The sequence below is a fragment of the Vidua macroura genome, chromosome 10 (genome assembly GCF_024509145.1).
Source record: "Vidua macroura isolate BioBank_ID:100142 chromosome 10, ASM2450914v1, whole genome shotgun sequence".
NCBI classification, from domain to species: Eukaryota; Metazoa; Chordata; class Aves; order Passeriformes; family Viduidae; genus Vidua; species Vidua macroura.
Window position 1 is genome coordinate 21,783,219 of NC_071580.1, and position 19,121 is coordinate 21,802,339.

The 19,121-nt window shown below is 47.6% G+C and overlaps 1 protein-coding gene across 2 annotated transcripts; it reads right to left on the reverse strand.

Annotated features, from left to right (window-relative positions):
• Positions 1 to 1,165: 1,165 nt before the first annotated feature.
• On the reverse strand, positions 1,166 to 3,695 carry LOC128812082 (small ubiquitin-related modifier 3-like). Of its 2 annotated transcripts, none has more exons than XM_053986247.1 (4): positions 3,662 to 3,695; positions 3,286 to 3,426; positions 1,835 to 1,906; positions 1,166 to 1,527 (listed from the first exon to the last, which is right to left on the reverse strand). In XM_053986247.1, the coding sequence occupies exons 1-4, from the start codon at positions 3,680 to 3,682 to the stop codon at positions 1,465 to 1,467; spliced, it is 297 nt and encodes a 98-aa protein (XP_053842222.1). In that variant the 5' UTR covers positions 3,683 to 3,695; the 3' UTR covers positions 1,166 to 1,464. The 2 variants fall into 2 exon arrangements, with proteins under 2 accessions (XP_053842222.1, XP_053842223.1); XM_053986248.1 differs by having other exon boundaries at positions 3,286 to 3,414; positions 3,662 to 3,686.
• Between the last annotated feature and the right edge of the window lie 15,426 nt (positions 3,696 to 19,121).

Sequence of the window (19,121 nt, forward strand, 5' to 3'; positions counted from 1 at the left end):
GGGGCAGGAACGCCCCGGGAATTCCCGGTGGGAAACGACGCGCTGGGAGGACGCAGGAGAACACGCACAATGCCCCACGGAACGGGGGCAGTGCGGCTTTGTAGCTGGGCACACTCTTCGGATTCCCTCCTGCCGGGATGGCCGCAGAGAGCGCAGGGCAGGGGCCCGAGTCCCGAAGTGGATCTGCGGCATATCCCAGCCCAGCTCACCACCACCGTGGAAAAGGGAATAGGGGCCTTCCCAGCGAGATTTCAGCAAGCAGGAGCATAGCTAACGTGAACAAATGGAAAGAGAAAAGGCTGGCTATAATTCCATGGAGCAGCAGGACAGCCCGAGTTAAAATTCCTCTGGATCAGGCTTCGTGGAGCCCAAACCACGGCACAAATAATTAAACCTCAGCAAGCTCGGAGGGGCAGGACAACCGTTTCATATTATTATTTTGAAGACTCCTAAATGTCTCTCCTCACTTACTAGCTCTTCTGCACAGTTTGGTGACATTAAAAGGCATTTCACTCCCTCCCCCCTGCCATTTACCAAGTGTATCTACCAAAAAGAAGTATTAAAAGGAAACCTGAGGCCGCAGACTTCCAGTGCCCACAGAGAAAAAGTCGAAGTTAAGGGAGCAGGGCAAAAGGACAGATGCTGCCCAGCCCTCAGTAAACAGCTGGAATTGCAGTGATGGGATTTTTATAAGCTTTCACAACAAAAACCACAGCTACTCTATAACAAGGATTAAGTTTTTGGACCAGCTGCCCTGCTACCTCCAGTTCTGCAAATGTACAGGACAAAAAAAAATCCCATTTCTGCATTAAAAAAATATATTTTGGGCTACTTTATCTCAATATGAAAAAACACATGTAAACCTGAAGTATTTAAACCCTATCCTAAGCATTGTATGGTGTTCTAGCACAGTCAAGGGCACAATGCTGCCCAAGGGACTGACTGAATTTGTAACACCAGCTAAAAACTTAAAACCTGTATCTGTGTTCCTTCTCTCACGCACATCTTAACTTTTACACTCACACTTGGTATGAAAATACAACTATTTATATAATTTGAGTTAAAACAGAGGGGCAAGACCAACCAGAGCCAGGAAAGAATGCCCAGTGTCCCAACACATGGATGAATGCTTAGGCCACAGGTTTAAAGAGAGAGAGAAAAAAAAGATAATACAAACAATATTTTTTTTAAAGGCTAACAACAGAGAGACAACACACATTATTTAATCTGAACTTAAAATGGTTAAATTCAGACACAGCTCAATCCCTGCAGATACTATTTTGACTTGTGCACTCAGAATGTCAAAGGCAACAAGCTACTTTGGTAAATATCCTGTGAAGTTTCAAAGAACCCTGTGTGATTGGCATGTTCATTTGTTCCCTAATAGAACAGCAAATCCAAGGACACACGAGAGAGTGAGGTGTGATGAGGATCCTCAAACTGTTCTCCAAAAGATGCTGTGTCTTAGCACCCTCCACCTGTCTGCTGCTGGTACACTTCGATCGTGTCCTCGTGTTCCATCTCCAGCTGAGGGAGTAACACAGGAATTATTTTAACATTTTAAAAATATAGAAATTATAAGTAATACAGAAAACTTGAAAAACATATGGTGCTTGAAAAGCACGTGGCGCTCTGCTCCTAATCAGCACTTCAGGAATAACTTTAATTAACTAAGACATGAAACACTTTCCATCGGTCACCCTGCAAAAATTTGTTGGAACACGCTCATCTCACAGCAACTATTTCAGGATCATTTTGATTTCAAGCCCCTTTGATCACCACTCAGACATCTGAATATCTGTGTAGCAATTTGCAGAAAGAGTGTTTTTCATACCTGTGCAGGTGTGTCTGCTTCTTTAATGGGCTGTCCATCAAACAGGAACATAAAGTGCTTCACTGACAAGCCCTACAAGTTCAAAGTTATACATGAGAAACAACACTCGCATTTCTGAATCCAAACAAAGTATTCATGGATTTACGGCCAGAACACATGGTAACAAAATTAACACTCAAAAGACAAGGGGGATGACACAAGATGGATTTAGATTAGGTATTAGGAAGAAATGCTTCCCTTTGAGGGTGGGGAGGCCCTGGCACAGGTTGCTCAGAGAAGCTGTGGCTGCCCCATCCCTGCAAGTGTCCAAGGCCAGGCTGGATGGGGCTTGGAGCAACTTGGGATAGTGGAAGGTGTCCCCGTGGCAGGGGGTAGGACTGGATGGGCTTTAAATTCCCTTCTAACTTCAAACCATTCCATGATTCTCTGATTAAGATTTAACCACCAGGACACTGAGCATATTCGTCTTGCTGTCTACACTGAGGAAGGTCAAATGCTGGTTACTTTACATTGCCCTTAAAACCTGAGTTACCACACTACTGAATCCCGTTCTGACAATGTTTAATGACACGAGGAAGTCTTTACTCCCTGCATCAGGGATTGAGGACCTTGCTCTGCCCTCTAAAATCCATGTGATTCACATTTCTGCCACACACAGGAATGCTAAAACTCCCTGTACCTCTCCAAAAACCCAGAGATGTGTCAGGGTGCAGCAGGCACAGAGCAGGGCAGAGTGTAAAGCTTGAATAAGCAAAGAAAGGATCCTGCAAGAAACAGACAAGGGCAAACAAAATCTGACTCCATTTCCAAAGCCATTCACATGCCCACCCTCTGCTCTGCATAAAATTGGGAGCTCCAGGCTCAGGAACTGAGCTGTGGGGATTCATCCTTCTGTTCAGTTCAGAATGGCATTGAGGAATAGCCTGTGACACCTGTGGAACACAGGTCACAACTGTGCAATAGGCAGCAGGATTCACAGGGGAATGAGGGACGAGGAAACAACCCATGAGGAAGCTGTGGCATAGAAGAATTTACTTTGTGCCGTTTTCTAAACAGAAAACTCACTCAAAGCTGATGAAGTTTTTGGAGGTGACAGGACTGAGGGTTAGTGCATTGTCTCAGAGTCAGGATCAGAACTGGAGGAATTTTTGTAACTCTGCCACGAGACATTAGGGAGCAGCTGAGGACGAAGAGGCAGCTTCCATTCAGCGATCAGAGCTCCGCAGCGAGAAGCTGCCAGCATCCCAGCTCCTCAATCTCCCACACACCTGGACACCGTCAGCCTGCCCACAAGCGTGTTCCACGATCCAGGCAGACAAGCAGCGAGGGTTCCACCAGCACGGGGATGCCTTCCCGGGGAGAGTGGTGGCGGCCGGGGTGGCGGAGCCCTTTGGGTCCGTGGCAGGAGCCCTCCGGGGCCGCAGGAGCCCCCGGGCCGGGCCCGCGCCTACCTGTCGGCAGCAGTACGCCTTCATGAGCTTGCTCAGCGGAGCGTGCGGCTTTATTCTGAAACGCACCACGGAGCCGTCCTGCCCGGCCACTTTCAGGTCGATGTGCTCGTTCTCCGTTTTCACGCCTTCCTGGACGGAAAACTGCACGATGCGGCAGGCTCAGAGCCCGGCCGAGCGAGCCCCGCTCGGGCCGGACACCGCCCGCCCCGTCCTGCGGCACTTCGGCCGCCCCCGCGCCTGCTCCCCCCCGCCCGGGACACCTCGGCAGCCTCGCGCCGCGGGCGAGGCGGAGCCGCACGGCAGGCGTGCCCCGGGACGAGGAGGGGCGGCCGCTCCCCGCTCCCGCCCGCTCCTCCCGCTCCTCTCCCCGCCTCACCCGGGGCTTCTCCTCCGACATGGCGGGGGGGCAGCGGGGGTCTCGCGCTGGGGGCGTGGCCAACGGCCAAGGGGCGAGGCGGGGCCGCGTGCAGGAGCGTCCCCGCTGAGCCGCACGGGGGCGCTGTGCTGCGGCCTGAGGACCGGCCTGAGGGGAGCACCCGGGACACCGCCGGGACACCCCGGAACAGCCCCTGACCACCGCCGGGACACCCCGGGACACCCCCGGGACACCCTGGAACAGCCCCTGAGCACTGCTGGGACACCCCGGAGCAGCCCCTGAGCACCGACAGGACACCCTGGAACAGCCCCTAGACACCCCCGAAACAGCCCCTGAACACCGCCGGGACATACTGGAACACCTCCAGGACGCCCCGAACAGCCCCTGAGCACCGCCGGGACACCCTGGAACACCTCCGGGACACCCCTGGGACACCGCTGGGACACCCCGGAACAGCCCCTGAGCACCCCCGGGACACCCTCGGGACCGCACCTTCCCTGTCGCACGTCACTCCTGTGTGCAGGAAAACGGGCCCAGAAGCCTTCCACCAAAGCATCCAATGTCTCGAGCCCAGCCCAGACTGGTGCTGGGGTGTTCGGATCCCCTTAAGGGGAGGAGGGGCAAGTTTGCCTCGATCCACAACTGAGGAAAGAATTAGATTCTAAACATACCCGAGAGTGAGATTAAAAGACAAACGAGGTTAAATGCTGGGATCCAAAGCAATATTTCTACCTTTACTTTTTCTTAAAAAGAGAAAAGGAAGAAGATAGAAAAGTGGGAATAGCCAAGAATGATAAGGCGAAGCACAGGGAAGGTGTTACCACCCTCATGGCTCCAGCGCTGCCTCACAGAGCACGACGGGTCTTTCACAACTGAAGTCCATCGGACAGCTGCCAGTGGAGGAGCAGAGCCGGGCAGCTGGGCCTGCACTGTGGGAGGGCACGAGCAGACAGCAAAGACTCGGACGCTTTGTAGATTTAGCAGCTGCAGCTTCTGTGGCGCTCGCTTATAGAGGGTTTTGAGAGCGGCAATGTCATGTCCAGCTCAAAGCAACAGCACGCCCGTGGGCAGGTTCACGTTTGCTCCCTTGAAGTTCATTGGCTGGTCGTTAGAATTCAGCTGAAGTTTGCCTGACACATCAAAAATTTATTGCTTGCTTTTCTCACGTATCGAAGCTTTGCTGCTAGGTCGCCTGATGTATCAACTCCAAGCTCAAACTGGGTTTATTTTCCAAAATAAAGCAGGAGCTAAAGTTTCTGTTAGAGGCAGAGTAAAACTTTAATTTTCAAACTTGAATCTTCCAAGAGGCAATGAAGAAAAACATTCCTTACTTTTTGCTCCTTCGCTACACAGGGCCAGGTGAGAGCAGGGCAGGAGGGTGGTGCTGACAGAGCTGCCCTTGCAGGGAGGGGCAGAAAGGGCTCCGGACTTCTTCAGAGGGAACCCCCTAAATATGAGATCCATCCCGGCTGAGTCCACTTCTCCCACAGGCAGTGCCCTTGAGCCGGTGGCCACGGCTGCCTCCTCCAGCCCTAGGGGTATTGTGGGGCCAGGAGAGAGGAGGTTCTGCCCCAAACCTCCATCTCGGCCTCTGCCCTCACCCTGGCCGTGAGGAAAGCACATCCTGGTCCCTTCAGAATATGCTCAGAGTCTTAAAGGATTTTCCCTTTCCCATTCCCTTTACTGGCTGTGCCCCCTCAGAGATGAGCAAAGTGGCACAGGAGCAAGCAGGAATGGCCTCTGTTGGGGTCTAGGAGCTGGGTTTTTTGTTTTTCTCTAAGGAATTTTCCCCCATAGGTGTTGCCAGACACAGAAATGACTGGATACTTAAGAGAGACAAAAGAAGTTGTCAGCACAGGGGACGGGTGCAGCTGGATACTCTCTCTTTACCTGAGGCTTCCCGTGGAGGGCAGAGATACCTCGAGATTTGGATTGGGAAAACGGCGTTGGGTTCAGCCTCTTGTGCTCTGGACGTTCGGAGGGGAGAGAGGCTGCGGCCGCTGTGGGGAGAATTCGTCACCACTGCGGGGTTCTGCCTTCTGCTGCCTTTCTTCTACCGTGAGTGGAGCTCTGCTCGTAAGAGCGACCATTGCATTGAGACCTTATTAACACCCGACCTCACTAAAAGAGGGGCTTTTCACCATCTGCTCGGCGGCTTCTGGGAAAATCCCTGGGATCCCGAGCCCGCCTTTCTTTTCCCTTCCCTTCCCTTCCCTTCCCTTCCCTTCCCTTCCCTGCCCTTCCCTTCCCTGCCGCTGCCCCGCCCCTGCCGCTTCTTGGGCACTGCTCCGAGCATTCCCTGCACTATAGCTCTTCGTTCCCTGCCTGCCGAGACGTCCCGTGGCTCCCGCCACAGCTGTGGCGTTTGATACATCTCGTTTACCAGCCGGGATTGTAAAGCAAGCCTTTCTTCCATCCCTGCCCGCCTTGGTCAAGCCACCATTACCGCGTGGTCGCCGAGCTCGCTCCGCAGCGCCCCCTGCAGCCGCGGGGGAATCACCGCACCTGCCCTGCCCGCCGGGAGCCAGCAGCGCCCCTGCCGGCTGTGCCCGGAACTGCAGCGAAGGGGAAAGTGCCTGCAGCCCAGAGAGGCTGGTTTGGTTCTCTGCTTCTGTTTGTTGCTGCTGCCCGAGTTATTGGTGTTTGTTGGCCTTGTAATGCGTTCGTGGCAGTCACCGTAACCATTGTGTGTACTTGCTTGTATTAACTGTTACAGCTGTTGTAGCACTCTGTGCTGGAAAATGAAGTATTGAGACTTGTCTAGAAGAGGCAGGCTCAAGAAAATTTCATTATTGATAAATAACACAGAGACTAGAAATTTTCGGTTCCCCTGAAGTTGCTGAATAGAGCTTTAGGACTAACTAGCAAAAAAAGATAACAGGATGTAAAGGTATGCGCAAAGGAGGATAAACGTAGCTGGAACCAGTGGAGAAACATATAGAAGACTACAGAGGGTTTTTTTGCAACTTATGTAACACAAAAAAATAGTACATGCCCAAAGAAGAAGTTCAAAGAAAGATCACCTGTAATATTGAAGCATTTGGTGAATATGACCACCAGACACCCCTTTAGATGCCCTCCAGGACCAAAAAAGGCCTTCCAGTAGAAGGCGAATGCATGCAAATTAGTTCTGGGAAAGTGGTGTTTGTGTATTCGTTAGCACATTGTAATGAATTTGTATGTTCAGGATGGAATAAATACCGTGTTGTGAATTTTCACCACACACAACAGATTAAAGGAGACACCCTTCTGTGTGTCCGACGCTGATAAAGAATGTCTGCTTTCTAGTGCTTCAAATGAAAGAAAAAAAGTTTATTTTACAGCTAATATACTAACTCAATATCCTACCCTCTCCCCAAGATTCTACAACTATATGCTTTCCCTCCCACAGCTCCCACTCCCCCAGTCTTGAAGCGATGTGCAAACGGGCAGAAGAAACCAGGCGAGGCCCTTCTCAGCATCCTGGTTTTCAGTTTGGACGGGCCACGGAGGATCCACATCAAATCAGATCACGCGGGGGCGGTGCTGGTTGTCCCCTGCGGCCATCGCTTCATTTCCCCGTGGCAGCCGCCATCCCAGCCCGTTTCTTCTCAAGTCCTCCATCTCTCTTCGAGGACGCTGGCGGGGCACAGGGCTCGGTGCCCTGTCCCCATCGGCGAGTCTTCGGCGCCGGCCACCTCCAGGAGCCGCGTCCGCCTGCGCCTCCTGCTGCTGCCGCTGCCGCCAGCGCAGCACGAAGGGATGGAGGCGGCGGGGGCGACGCGGGGCCACCCCGGCACGGTTGTCCAGCCCCTGCAGCAGGCGGATGGCCCCAATGGGCTCTTGGCAGATCGGGCAGGTGGCAGCGGCGTCGGGGGCAGCCTGGGGCTGGATGCAGGCGTGGCAGAACACGTGTCCGCAGGGCTCCACGGCAGCAGCGGGGCTCTGCAGGAAATCCACGCAGATGCGGCAGACCCTGACGGCTCGTGGCGCTGATGGCTCTCGCCTGACCTCCGCCATTGGTGCTCCCGGGCTTGGCTCCTCTCAGCTGCTGGCAAGACTCGAAGGCTTGGCTTCCACTGGCAGCACTCAGAGGTTCCTCAGCGTCCCGTGGGACTCAGAGGCTCCTCTGTCACTGGCAGCACTCAGGTTCCGCGGTCACTGACAGCACTCAGAGGCTCCTCAGTCACCGGTAGCACAGAGGCTCCTCAGACACTGACAGCACTCGGAAGCTCCTCGGCTGCTCGTGGGTCACAGCCTGAGTGCTCTGGCTCTGCTCCACGCTGGTGGTTATAGTTCCGCAAGTGGTGTCATAGTGATCATGAGTGGTGACATCACAGAGCTCTGAGGGACACACCCAGGAGTTCCCCCATCCACAGAGACAGGTGCTGTGGCACAAAGCCCACCTGGCAGTGGCCTGCACACCTCTGTGCTTGCCCAGCTCCCTTCCAGGCGGTCCCTGCTGGGCTGGGGCTGTGCCAGTCACACCCACCAGGACCTGCAGAGGACCTGCTCTGCAGAGCTGCTTTCCATGCCGTGTCCTGGGGCTGCACCTCCCCAGGGGCAGGACTGCTCGGCCCTTGGTTGAACTTCGGCAGGTTCCATCAGCCCATTTCTCCAGCTTGTTGAGGTCCTTTTGGGTCCTCTGGTGTCTCAGCAGCTTCTCCCACTGTAGGAAATGCAGCAAACTTGCTGAGGGTGCCCTGGGCCCCATTAATCAGGCCACTCTCAAGAAGGAAGAGGACCGGTCCCAGTACTGACGCCTGGGCTACACTGCTGATGATCAGCCTCTATCTCAGCTTCATGCTGCTGATCAACATCCTCTCCTTAAAAACCAGTATCAACAGTTAAAATCACTTCCTCACAGGGCAGAGCTTATTTGCAACGTTCTGCTTCCCCCAAGCCTCCTGCTTTCTCCAAACTCATGAGAAATGTCTGGGTGGTCATTTATCAGCCCCAGTGAGCATTTTCCCCTTCTAATACAGCCGCTCTGGAATACAGCGTAGGATCTATTGAATCTTTTGCCTCTTCCACCACTTTTCCTGAAATATACCTGGTATTTTCCTGCTGCAAATACCATTGTAGCACTACACACTGACACCACCTCTTGGAATAATTTTGTGCCCTTCGCAAAGAAACTGAGGTTGTTTGGCAGAGACTCTGCAGCACCAGGCACCTCCAAGGCCCTGCTGCTGCTGCTGCTGCCACCATAGCCTTGCTGTGAATGGAATGGAAGAGGCTGTGATGACAGCAGGCCACCCCAGCACAGTTATGCACCTGCAGCTGGGCAGCCTGTGGTCACAGCTCAGTCTGTCCCTGGGATTTCACCTCTCACAGTGCTGGCTGTTTATCCCACCTTTCCTAGCACATGGTTGGAATTGGCCTAGTGCCAGCTGTTTGTGGCCTTTCTGTGCAGGGCTGCAGAACTCTCCTTCTGCTCAAAGCCAAGCTCCCTGTTACATCTCATTAAGCCCTTCTTTCCAAGTTCCCTTGTGCATCCTCCTAGTACCCACGGCAGGTAATGGGGCACCATCCCACTCCTCAGGTGTGATGTCCCCATCACTATCTGCTTCCCCATCCCAGTCAGGACAGCTTTCCATCGTGGCAGCCTTGCAAAAGCACAGTTAATCCTCATGAAATGTCTTTTTAGCTGCCAGGCTCCACTCTCAGTTACACTGCAGATGCTTCTTCCCACACCTGAGCTGGCACCTTGGCCACCTAAGGACACAGCTTCACCTCCCCACCATGGCCCAGCCAAGCCAAAGGGTTCACCAGCTTTTCAGTGCATCAGCGGCGTGATCCCTGAACAAAGCAACCTTCACAGGAGGAATTAGAAACATCAGGAGTAGCTTCATCCCATGCTATGGGAGGCAGCCCTTAGGATGAGGCTGCTGGAGTTCAGGACAAGCTCAGGATGAGAGCAGAGGACACAGTGCCTCTGTCCTGGGACACTGGGTGCTGCCCTGGCAGCATGGCATGGCCTCTGCTTGTCTCCAGGGCATGGCCACATTCCATCCACCATCCATCCTGGCTCCCAGCAGGTCTCTGCTGCCCTGGCTCAGCAGAGGAGGACAGAGCCAGTCACAAGTGGGGTTTCAGGAAGAGGAACTTGCTTGCAGGAGTCCCCCATCCCTGATAGGTTTGGAGACATCAGCCCTTAGTGCTGGGAGCAGGGCCAGTGGGAGCACTCAGGGAACCCAAAATGAATTTACTGGTCCCAGTCCCAGGGCAGGAGGGGGACTGGAACTTGCTGCAGCCCAGCAGGGGAAAGGCAGCTCAAAAGGCTTAAGCACCAGCTGTCCCTGGACATCGCTGGCTCTCAAACAAAGCCCCCACAGCTTTCCCTGTGTTAAAAACAGGCGAATCAGAGCCAGAGTATTTTAAAAAGCCTGGGCCTGTTTATTAAAATCAAAGACAACTGAGGAGGAGGCCCCAAGACAAGCCCAGGAGCTCAGCGGCAAGTCAGAGTAACAAAACGTAACAAATATCTGTGCACAGGACACAGGGTGCTTCCCTGGGTACAAAGTCCACAGAAAGTCCCTGGGGGGCCAGCACCCGGAGGTTGTTAAAGTCTCTGGAAGCTGCTGATTGGTACGTTCTTGATCCCTTTGTTGATTGGCCCTCTTTCTGCTCTCTGGTTGGTCTATAAAATGGTGCATTCCTGGCCAATCATTCTGGAACTACGAGGCACTATTGGTTGGTCGATCCCTCCAATCGCAGGCTGAACTGGTGATATCACTCTCCCATGCACCTGGTCTCCTCCTCCTGATTGGCAGCTATGCACACGCACTTAGCTAATAGTACATATTTAACTTTGTGACAGCTATGCACACTCACTTAACTAACAGTACATATTTAACTTTGTAACTTACAATTATTCACTACATTAACAATTAAACAATTTGTTACAGTAAGAATTTGTTACATTAATTGGTAATTACTTATAACTCATTTGACACAATTAACCATTATTAACCCTGCCTACTAAAGCAAGTTTATTTATAACAACTCCGCCCTCTAAATCTTTGATCGGGCTTTCGCCCGCATCAAACCTTTTATTTAAACAGAAGTATCATAGACCTAATACATTTTTCTCAATTTCTGGTACTTTTCATAGGTCTTCTTGGTAGTTTCGGAGTTCTCCTCCTATTTATTTTCTTGTATGATCATGATTTTCTTGATCTTCTCTCTGCTTAAGCTCTCTAGGGAATTCTGCTAAATGTTAGTTATCAACCGAATTAAACAAGGTATTACACAAGGAAGTAGAATAAGACTTATTAAGGCACCTCCTGCAATCAGTAAAACCTTCTTCCACCATTCTCCCCCTAAGAGGTTTTCCCACCAATTCGGTTTTATCAGAGGGGTCCATCTCTGGACAGGGACATGTGCCAATTTTCTAATTCTGGTTGTAATGTTTTTGATAAGATCTCCGTAGTCATCAATTTCAATACAACACTCTGATGAATTAAATTTACCACAGACCCCTCCTTCTTCTGCCAATAAATAATCCAATGCTAATCGATTTTGGTAGATAGCCGTTCTCATTTGGCGCTTTTGGGTGGAGATTAGATCTAAGACCATGGCCGTTTCATTGGTTATGATTTCCAACACTGCTTGTAATCTAATAATTCTATTTAACATATAAATAGGGGTTCGGTACCCCCACAACCCCTCTTGGGCCCAAGTGGCAGGGCCATATGTCTCGATTATTCTTTCTGGAGGCCACTCTTCTTCCCCCCACTTTTGAGAAGCACCAATTAAGTCTCTTCCCTTATGCTTTAATTCATCATATAAGGGGATTCCTAGATGCTGACTTTCATCTCTGGGCAGTAAAAAGAAAGAAGGTTTTATAATACCTAGTGTACAACTTCCTGTCCAATCTTTAGGCAACATTACATACGCCATTCTACCACAAAGCCAAAATAACTCATTTGGGGCTCTCCAGAATTTATGATGTTCTACAGAAGTGACCCCATTTTTACTCCAAAACTTGAACATTTGGGGACCATCATGGAAAGGGTTGGGATCCCTGGTAATACATTCATATAACTTTTCCCTTTGAATATAAGAACCCCTGTTTTTGTTTCCTGGACCAATAAAGGTGGGGAGCCCCAGGAACCCATCATTGGTGGGTGTCGTTGGTAACTAGATATCGTTTACAGGATAACTCACCCACATATGAAATGAACTTAGAAGATCCCTTCCTCCATGGACATTCTTCACCGACTACCTCAGATTTTAAATTCCATACTTCTTCATCGTTCCTTTTATCTTGCACAGGTGATGACCTTTGGATTCTCATCTTATTCTTCATTAATTTTAAGATCTCTTTTGGACTCAGTGCAATTCCTTCCCACGGCCAGATTTCTGCTGTTCTAGTGTCTCTGCAAATCCAACAGTTAATTATATTAAATTCATGACTTATCTTTTCAACTAGGTCTAAAACCAGATTTTTCCCACCTAAAATCCTGAGTCCCGGTCCTTTTTTTATTACTCCTTTCACTTCCTTTTCCTTTATAAAGTCGAGTTCGTGAACCTCTTTTGCTTTCCCCTTTTTCTCCGGCTTCTTCTCCAAACATATCCATTTTTCCCTTGTAGGGCATTCTCCCAACAGTTTTTGTTTATGATTTCCTATGTTTTGGGAGAGCCAATAGGTTGTACCGTCCTCTACACACGTTGTTAATTGTAAAAAGTCAATACAGTTGGGACTCGGATTTGTAGGAATTCTTAGGACAGCACTCCGAGAGTCTCCTGCATAAAGTGGATAGTAACATCTATCACAGGGGTCTGTTTGACTTCCCTGGATGTTTATTATTGTTAGCAGTGCTAACAGCAACAAGGGTCCGGTACAGGGCACTCGCCCAACCTCCATATTTTCACCCCACTTTGGGAAGGCCTATGGTGTATCTGCCTCGTGGCAAGAGTGTATCCTGACCCGGTCTTGCCCTTTGTAATGTGATCTTACCGTTCCCTCCTTCTGCAGTGACTTACTTCCCTCCTTGTATTGACTTAAGTGTGTCTTTTTAGGGTCTGATTACTAAATGAGTGGGAGGATGCTCTATTCTTTGGGATCTGCAATGAAAAATACCAGAAATTTGACTTGAGTTATAATAAATACTTGAATACAAACAATTTTAACTTTTAACACTAATAACAGGTTAGAATAATTATTTAAATAATAGATGACAGTTAATAAATAACATCTTAACAGTTCATAATAGATTACAACCCTGCTTTTCTTCTTATTTCACTTCTCTAGAGGTTTCCTCTTTAAAGTTAGTTTTGTGTCAGATGTATTGACCACTGTCCATTCAGTGGGAGCTTGTACTGGACCTTTAACTCTTGTGACATGTGTCCATCCTCTTTCTTGCCTCCTTACTGCAGTCTCAGTCGTTAAGAGAACCTGGAAGGGACCCTCCCACTTAGGAGATAATGGCTGTTCTTTCCACACCTTTATTAAAACCCAGTCCCCCGGCTGAAACGAATGAATTTTAAAGTCACTTGGGGTGCTTTGGGGAAGATATCCATTTTTCCTTAATTCCTCTAAGGTATTTGCGATCACCTGTACATACTTCTTTGTAGTCTGCTCTCCCTCTTTGTAAGTCCCTGTGTGGTCTGAGACAGGAATGGCAACCCGAACATCCTTTCATAAGGAGAAATGCCAGTGTCAGCTCTTGGTTTTGTCCTTATTCTCATTAGTGCTAATGGAAGACATCTTAACCAGTTCATTTTTGTTTCTTCTACCAATTTGGTGAGTGTTGTTTTTAAGGTTTGGTTCATTCTCTCCACTCTTCCTGAGCTTTGAGGTCTCCACGGGGTGTGAAGTCTCCACACTATTCCTAAAGCCTCTGTCATCTGATGTAAGACTTTGGCTGCGAAATGCGGCCCTCTGTCCGAATCAATAATGTTTACAATACCATATCTCGGTATGACTTGTTCAAGTAAGATCTTACTAACCACTCCCGCTGTAGCTCTTGTAGTTGGAAATGCTTCAACCCAGTGAGTCAGATGATCCATTATTACTAATAAATACTTAATTAAACCTTCGGGCTGGGGGAAGTTCAGTAAAATCTACTTGGACATTTTGGAAAGGTCTCTGGGCCAATTCCCTTCCACCCAGCGGGGCTTTTCTCATTACTTTTCTATTTACTCTCTGACAAATCATACCATCTCTTGTGATTATCTTAGCCACTTCAAATATTCCAATGCATACATAGGTTCGCAGAAAATGGTCGCACAGGGCCTGGGTTCCCCAGTGGGTTGAAGCATGCAAATTTTCCAAAATTTTCCTGGCTAGTGCTTTGTTTAGTACCTGTCTCCCATCCGGCATTATCCACTTCCCTTTTTCATCTTTAATCCCCCCATGTCTTAGCAACTCTTTTTGTTCTTGCTCACTAAAAATTGGGTTTTCTTCATTATCTCTGTCCCCCAGATTGACTAACTGCAGGATTTTCTCTTCCTTTTCTAAGGCAGCCTCTTTAGCTGCTCTGTCCGCTAAGTTGTTGCCCTGCACCTCTTTAGAAGTTCCTTTTTGGTGACCTTTTAGATGTACCACTGCAATTTCCAAAGGGTCTTTGAGAGCCTCCAATGTTTCCTTGATTAGCTTTTCATGGACTAGGGTCTTACCTTTAGAGTTTCTAAACCCCCTTTCTCCCCAGATTTTACCCAATGTATGTACTACCCCATAGGCATATTTGGAGTCAGCGTAAACAGTTCCTTTCTTGGATTTTAACCACTGCAGCCCTTTTAATAGAGCATAAATCTCACAACTCTGTGCAGACCATTTCGCCGGAAGTCTCCCTTTTTCTATAATGTCCATACTCTTACCATCTATTACTGCATATCCTGACATTCACCCTGGAAGAACCATCCACAAACAACACTTCTCCTTCTGGTAATGGCTGTTCTTGCAAATCTTCCCTTACTTTGGTCTGCAGATCTATGGCTTCTATACAACAATGTTCTAAATTTTCCTGTGGCTCTCCATACAAAAATTGGGCTGGGTTTTGAACATTCATTGTGGGTAATTCTAAATTCTCAATATTGGTTAGCATCAATTCATATTTTAACAGCCTGCTGTCTGTATTCCACTGACTTGCTCTCTTACTCCATATAGTTTTCAAATCATAAGGTGTATACCCTCTGATTTTGCTCCCAAATGTTAAGTTTGTATCCCTCCTCTACCAAAGCTACAGTAGCAGCCACTGATTGTAAAGATGTAGGCCATCCTCTAACCACCGGGTCTAATAACTTGGACACATAAGCTACTGGTTTTCTATCTCCACACCACTTTTGGACCAATACTCCATATGCAATTCCTTCTTCTACATTTATAAACAACTCAAAGGGTTTGTCCAAATCAGGTAAACTTAAAACTGGGGCTGTCACTAACTTTTCTTTCAACTCTTGTAACTTCTGCTCATCTTGCTCATTCCAATCTAGAGGTTCTTCTTCAACTAATTTATCATATAGGAACTTGACCAGTTTAGTATGCCCATCAATCCACAATTTACAATATCCAATTAACCCAAACAATTTCCTTACATCTCTTTTTGTTTTCGGTGCAGGTAGGGAGAGGATCCCTTGAATTCACTCAGCTTCTAATTTCTTATATCCCTTCCCAATCAGATGACCTAAATATTTCACTTCCTGTTCTACAAATTGGACTTTCTTTTTCAACACTTTTAAACCCTTTTCCCCAAAAAAGTTTAATAATTTCACTGTTGTTGCTTGAACCTGTTCTTCTCTGTTCCCCTGACACCAACAAATCATCAACATATTGCAGAATTTGCGTATTTCCCACTGGTTGAAACTGTCTTAATAATTCTTCCAAGGCTTGGCCAAACAAATTTGGGGATGCTGTGAAACCCTGGGGTAGCCAGGTCCATTGGAGTTGTTGTTTCCTTCCTGTCTCCTCATCCTGCCACTCAAAGGCAAACCAACTTCTACTTTCTTCAGCTAGAGGGCAAGCCCAGAAGGCATCTTTCAAATCTATCACACTGAACCATGCATGTTTCGGTGGTACCTTACTTAGAAGTGTGTACGGATTGGTTACTACAGGGTACCGTGAAATTGTCTGTTTATTCACCTCCCTCAGATCTTGGACTAATTGGTAAGTACCATCTGATTTCTTCACCGGTAATATTGGCGTGTTATGGGGAGACATGCATGGTTCTAGTATTCCATCTTTAATCAATTGTTTTATAACTGGAGCTAGTCCCTGTTTCCCTTCGGCTGAAATAGGATATTGTTTTACTCGTATTGGTGAAGTTCCTGGTTTCATTTTTACTTCTATAGGAGGTATATCAAGTAGGCTGCGGCCTCCCCCCTCTGCCCAGACTCCGCTATTGATTTCACTTTCATCCTCCAATTTGAGAACTAGCATCTCTGCTACCATCTTTCCCTCCTTAGGGATTACCCCTAATTATCCCTAATTGCACCTGTAGGTCTCTACCTAACAAAATACATTCCAATTTAGGCATATATAACAAATCTACATATCCTTCTCTTGAGTTTCCTTTAACCACAACTTGCTCTATAACTGATACTTCAAAAAGGCTCATTACTAGCACCTCTCACTTTACACATCCTCTTACTCAATTTACAACCTTTTGGGAACCGTGAAACACATGACCTATCAGCCCCAGTGTCAACTAAAAATTCAAATTCTTCCCCCTGGGGACCTATTTCCAAATTCATCAAGGGCTCCACTTTATGCTCACCCATCTTCCCCAGGGGATAGAGCCCCTGACACCCCTAATCATCATTTTCTCCGATCTCCATTTCTTTGTACAGTCTCCTGTCCTTTCTTCATTTCTTACAATCTTTCCTAAAGTGACCTTTTTCACCACAATAAAAACATTTCCCCTCCCAGGAGTCTGCGTCCTACCCTCAAATCTCCTCCTTCCTTGATTTTTCCCTTCCCTTCGGCTCTTCCCTTTCCCTATCCTGACTCTCCCTAGCTATTGCAACCAGAATTCTAGCCTTCGATTTCATCTTTTCTTCCTCCCTCCTCAAATAAACTTTCTGTGCCTCCCTTAACAATTCATTCATGCCTTTTTCCTGCCATTCTTCTATCTTCTCTAACTTCCTTCTAATATCTGGCCATGCTCTAGTTACAAATTGCACCTTTACCAACACTTTCCCTTCTGTGCTCTCTGGATCCACACTGGAATATAATTGGAAATTTCACCTTAGCCTATCTAACCAGGCATTTGGGGTTTCATCTTTCTCCTGCTGGCTATCAAAGGCCAACTTTGCATTCCTAGTCCAGGGGACCACTCCCTGGATACCTTTAATAACTAAAGATCTATAACAATTCGTATTTCTACAGCCTTCTTCCGTATTTGGATTCCAGTTAGGTGGAGTGAGAGGCATCTTTTCTTCACCTCGCTGCCCGGCCCTATTCTCTTTCTCCCATGCTTTTATGCCTGCAACCCGAATAAAGTGCATTTCCTCTGAAGAAAAAAGAATACCTAAAATAGAATTCATTTTCCTCCCATGTGTATGTACTTGAACCTAAAAACTGATCAATTTGATCAGCAACTCCTATAGGATCTTCCAATAAGGGTTTAAGTTCTTTCTTAAAACTTCTCACCTCTGAACCCGTCAAAAGTGCATTTACAAAACCAATTCCCCCCTGGACACCTCCCATCGGAACCTCTCTCAAAGGTAATAACCTTTCTTCTGCTTCCTCCTTTTGGCTCCTCTTAGCTTGAGATCTAGTGTTATAATGATGACTTCCTGAGACTGCAATCCTCTCCTTTGGTCTTACAATCCTTTCGCACTCACAGGTGTGAGTTGCTGCCCCCTCCAAGCTACTCTGTTGGGTTTGAGTAAGATTTTGTGTGGGAGGCAGAGGGAGGGTGACAGGGATGGAGAGAGGCATGGGAGAAACTACTGGGGTGGGAAGTGTCGGTGAAGTCAGAAGAGTATGACAAGGTGTGGGTTGGGCAGGAAGGGATGCTGAATGAATAGGGTGGGGGACAGGTTGAGCAGGGAGGGGTCCTGAAGAGGTAGGAGGGGAAATAGGCTGAACAGGGAGGGATGCTGGAGGGGCCAGAACGGGTTCGGATTGGATAGGAGGGGGTACTGGAGGAGTAGGAGGGAGAGGAGGAGGAAGATAATCTAATGGGTCCCATTTTTGTGTAAATTCTTCTTTTTCCTCTTTTATTTCTTTACCCACCCTATACATTCGAACCTTTTTACCCCAAATTTCATTTTCCAGCCAACAGGCCGCATATTTGATTTCTTCCTCGTCTAGTACTTCTCTTGAATTAGCGTATTTATTTAAAGCTAGACATAACCATTTTTCTTTTGACCCGTACCAAGGCCAATTAACAGGTCCTTCTTGAATGTTCTTTTGTGGCCACATTTCAATACAATAATGTAGCATTTTTATCTTATCAAATTCTTTTAAATTTTTATCATGGTCCCAATTCTCTAACATTTCCCCCAGTGGACTGTCTTGTGGTATGTCCTTCAATTTCATTTTCTTAGCTTTTCCCTTGCGGGAACGCTTACTTGCACACTGACCCATAACTCTAAGGGACTTGTATCAATTTAACTAAATAAGCAACTTCACAATAAGTTACTGTGTAAACTTTAAAAGAGAATGACAACTTAGAAAGCTTTACAATAAAAAGGAGAACAACTAGAATTTAAACAGAAATTAATAGGAAACTTTGTGGGAGAATTGAATACTGTGGGAACCAAAATAGTAGCTCGTGGGAAAATTGTATACCGTGGGAACTAAAACTCAAAACAAACCAAAATGGCTGATCAGCTGGAAGCCTCCTCAGACTCTTCCGGTCTGCCTCCTTGATGTCAATCACTCACTCCCAGGCTGCCACACCTCTTCTTGAGGGGAGTACCTCCTCTTTTCAAGAGCAGCTAAAATGGCTCCTCTGAGCCACCAACATTCACACACACCACAGCGAAAATGGTCCTCTTAGACTACTAAAACCACACAATCACTTCTCTATAAAACTCGAGGAGCCAATGACCTCAAACACCCAAAACAATAACTAAAACCTGTATACTAAACAACAAAATGCCGACTCTTAAACTCAGTCTCACAAGATACTCTCTGACACAAACAGAAACTCTAACCCAGAGATATAAGCTGAGCAGACACCAAAATCATCTACCCAAAGCAATATACACCTCAATCACTTAAAACAAAAAGATTAGACAGAATACCACAAATAATATCGCAAAATACCAAATTGGTATATTTGTTTTAAAATAAATAAAACAACACAATATAATAATCCAATAAAAAACACTATCAGTAGCAACAGACAGAATAAACGAACTTGATAGTACTGACCACAAAACTCCAACTAAAAACAAGTCACACATAGACAACTTATATAAACCAAAACAATATTGTGTCCCTAACAAGCAGGTTCTAAAACCTCCCTCCTACCCCTAATGGAAAGGGAGACTTCTCCTAGCTGGTGGCCTTCGCCCCCCCAGC

Excerpts from the sequence above, each read along its gene's own strand:
- LOC128812082 (XM_053986247.1), bottom strand. The coding sequence starts at position 3,682 with ATGTCGGAGGAGAAGCCCCGG. Across the intron at positions 3,427-3,661 it reads TGTCGGAGGAGAAGCCCCGG|TTTTCCGTCCAGGAAGGCGT; the intron begins GTGAGGCGGGGA and ends CGCATCGTGCAG. Across the intron at positions 1,907-3,285 it reads AGGCGTACTGCTGCCGACAG|GGCTTGTCAGTGAAGCACTT; the intron begins GTAGGCGCGGGC and ends TTGAACTTGTAG.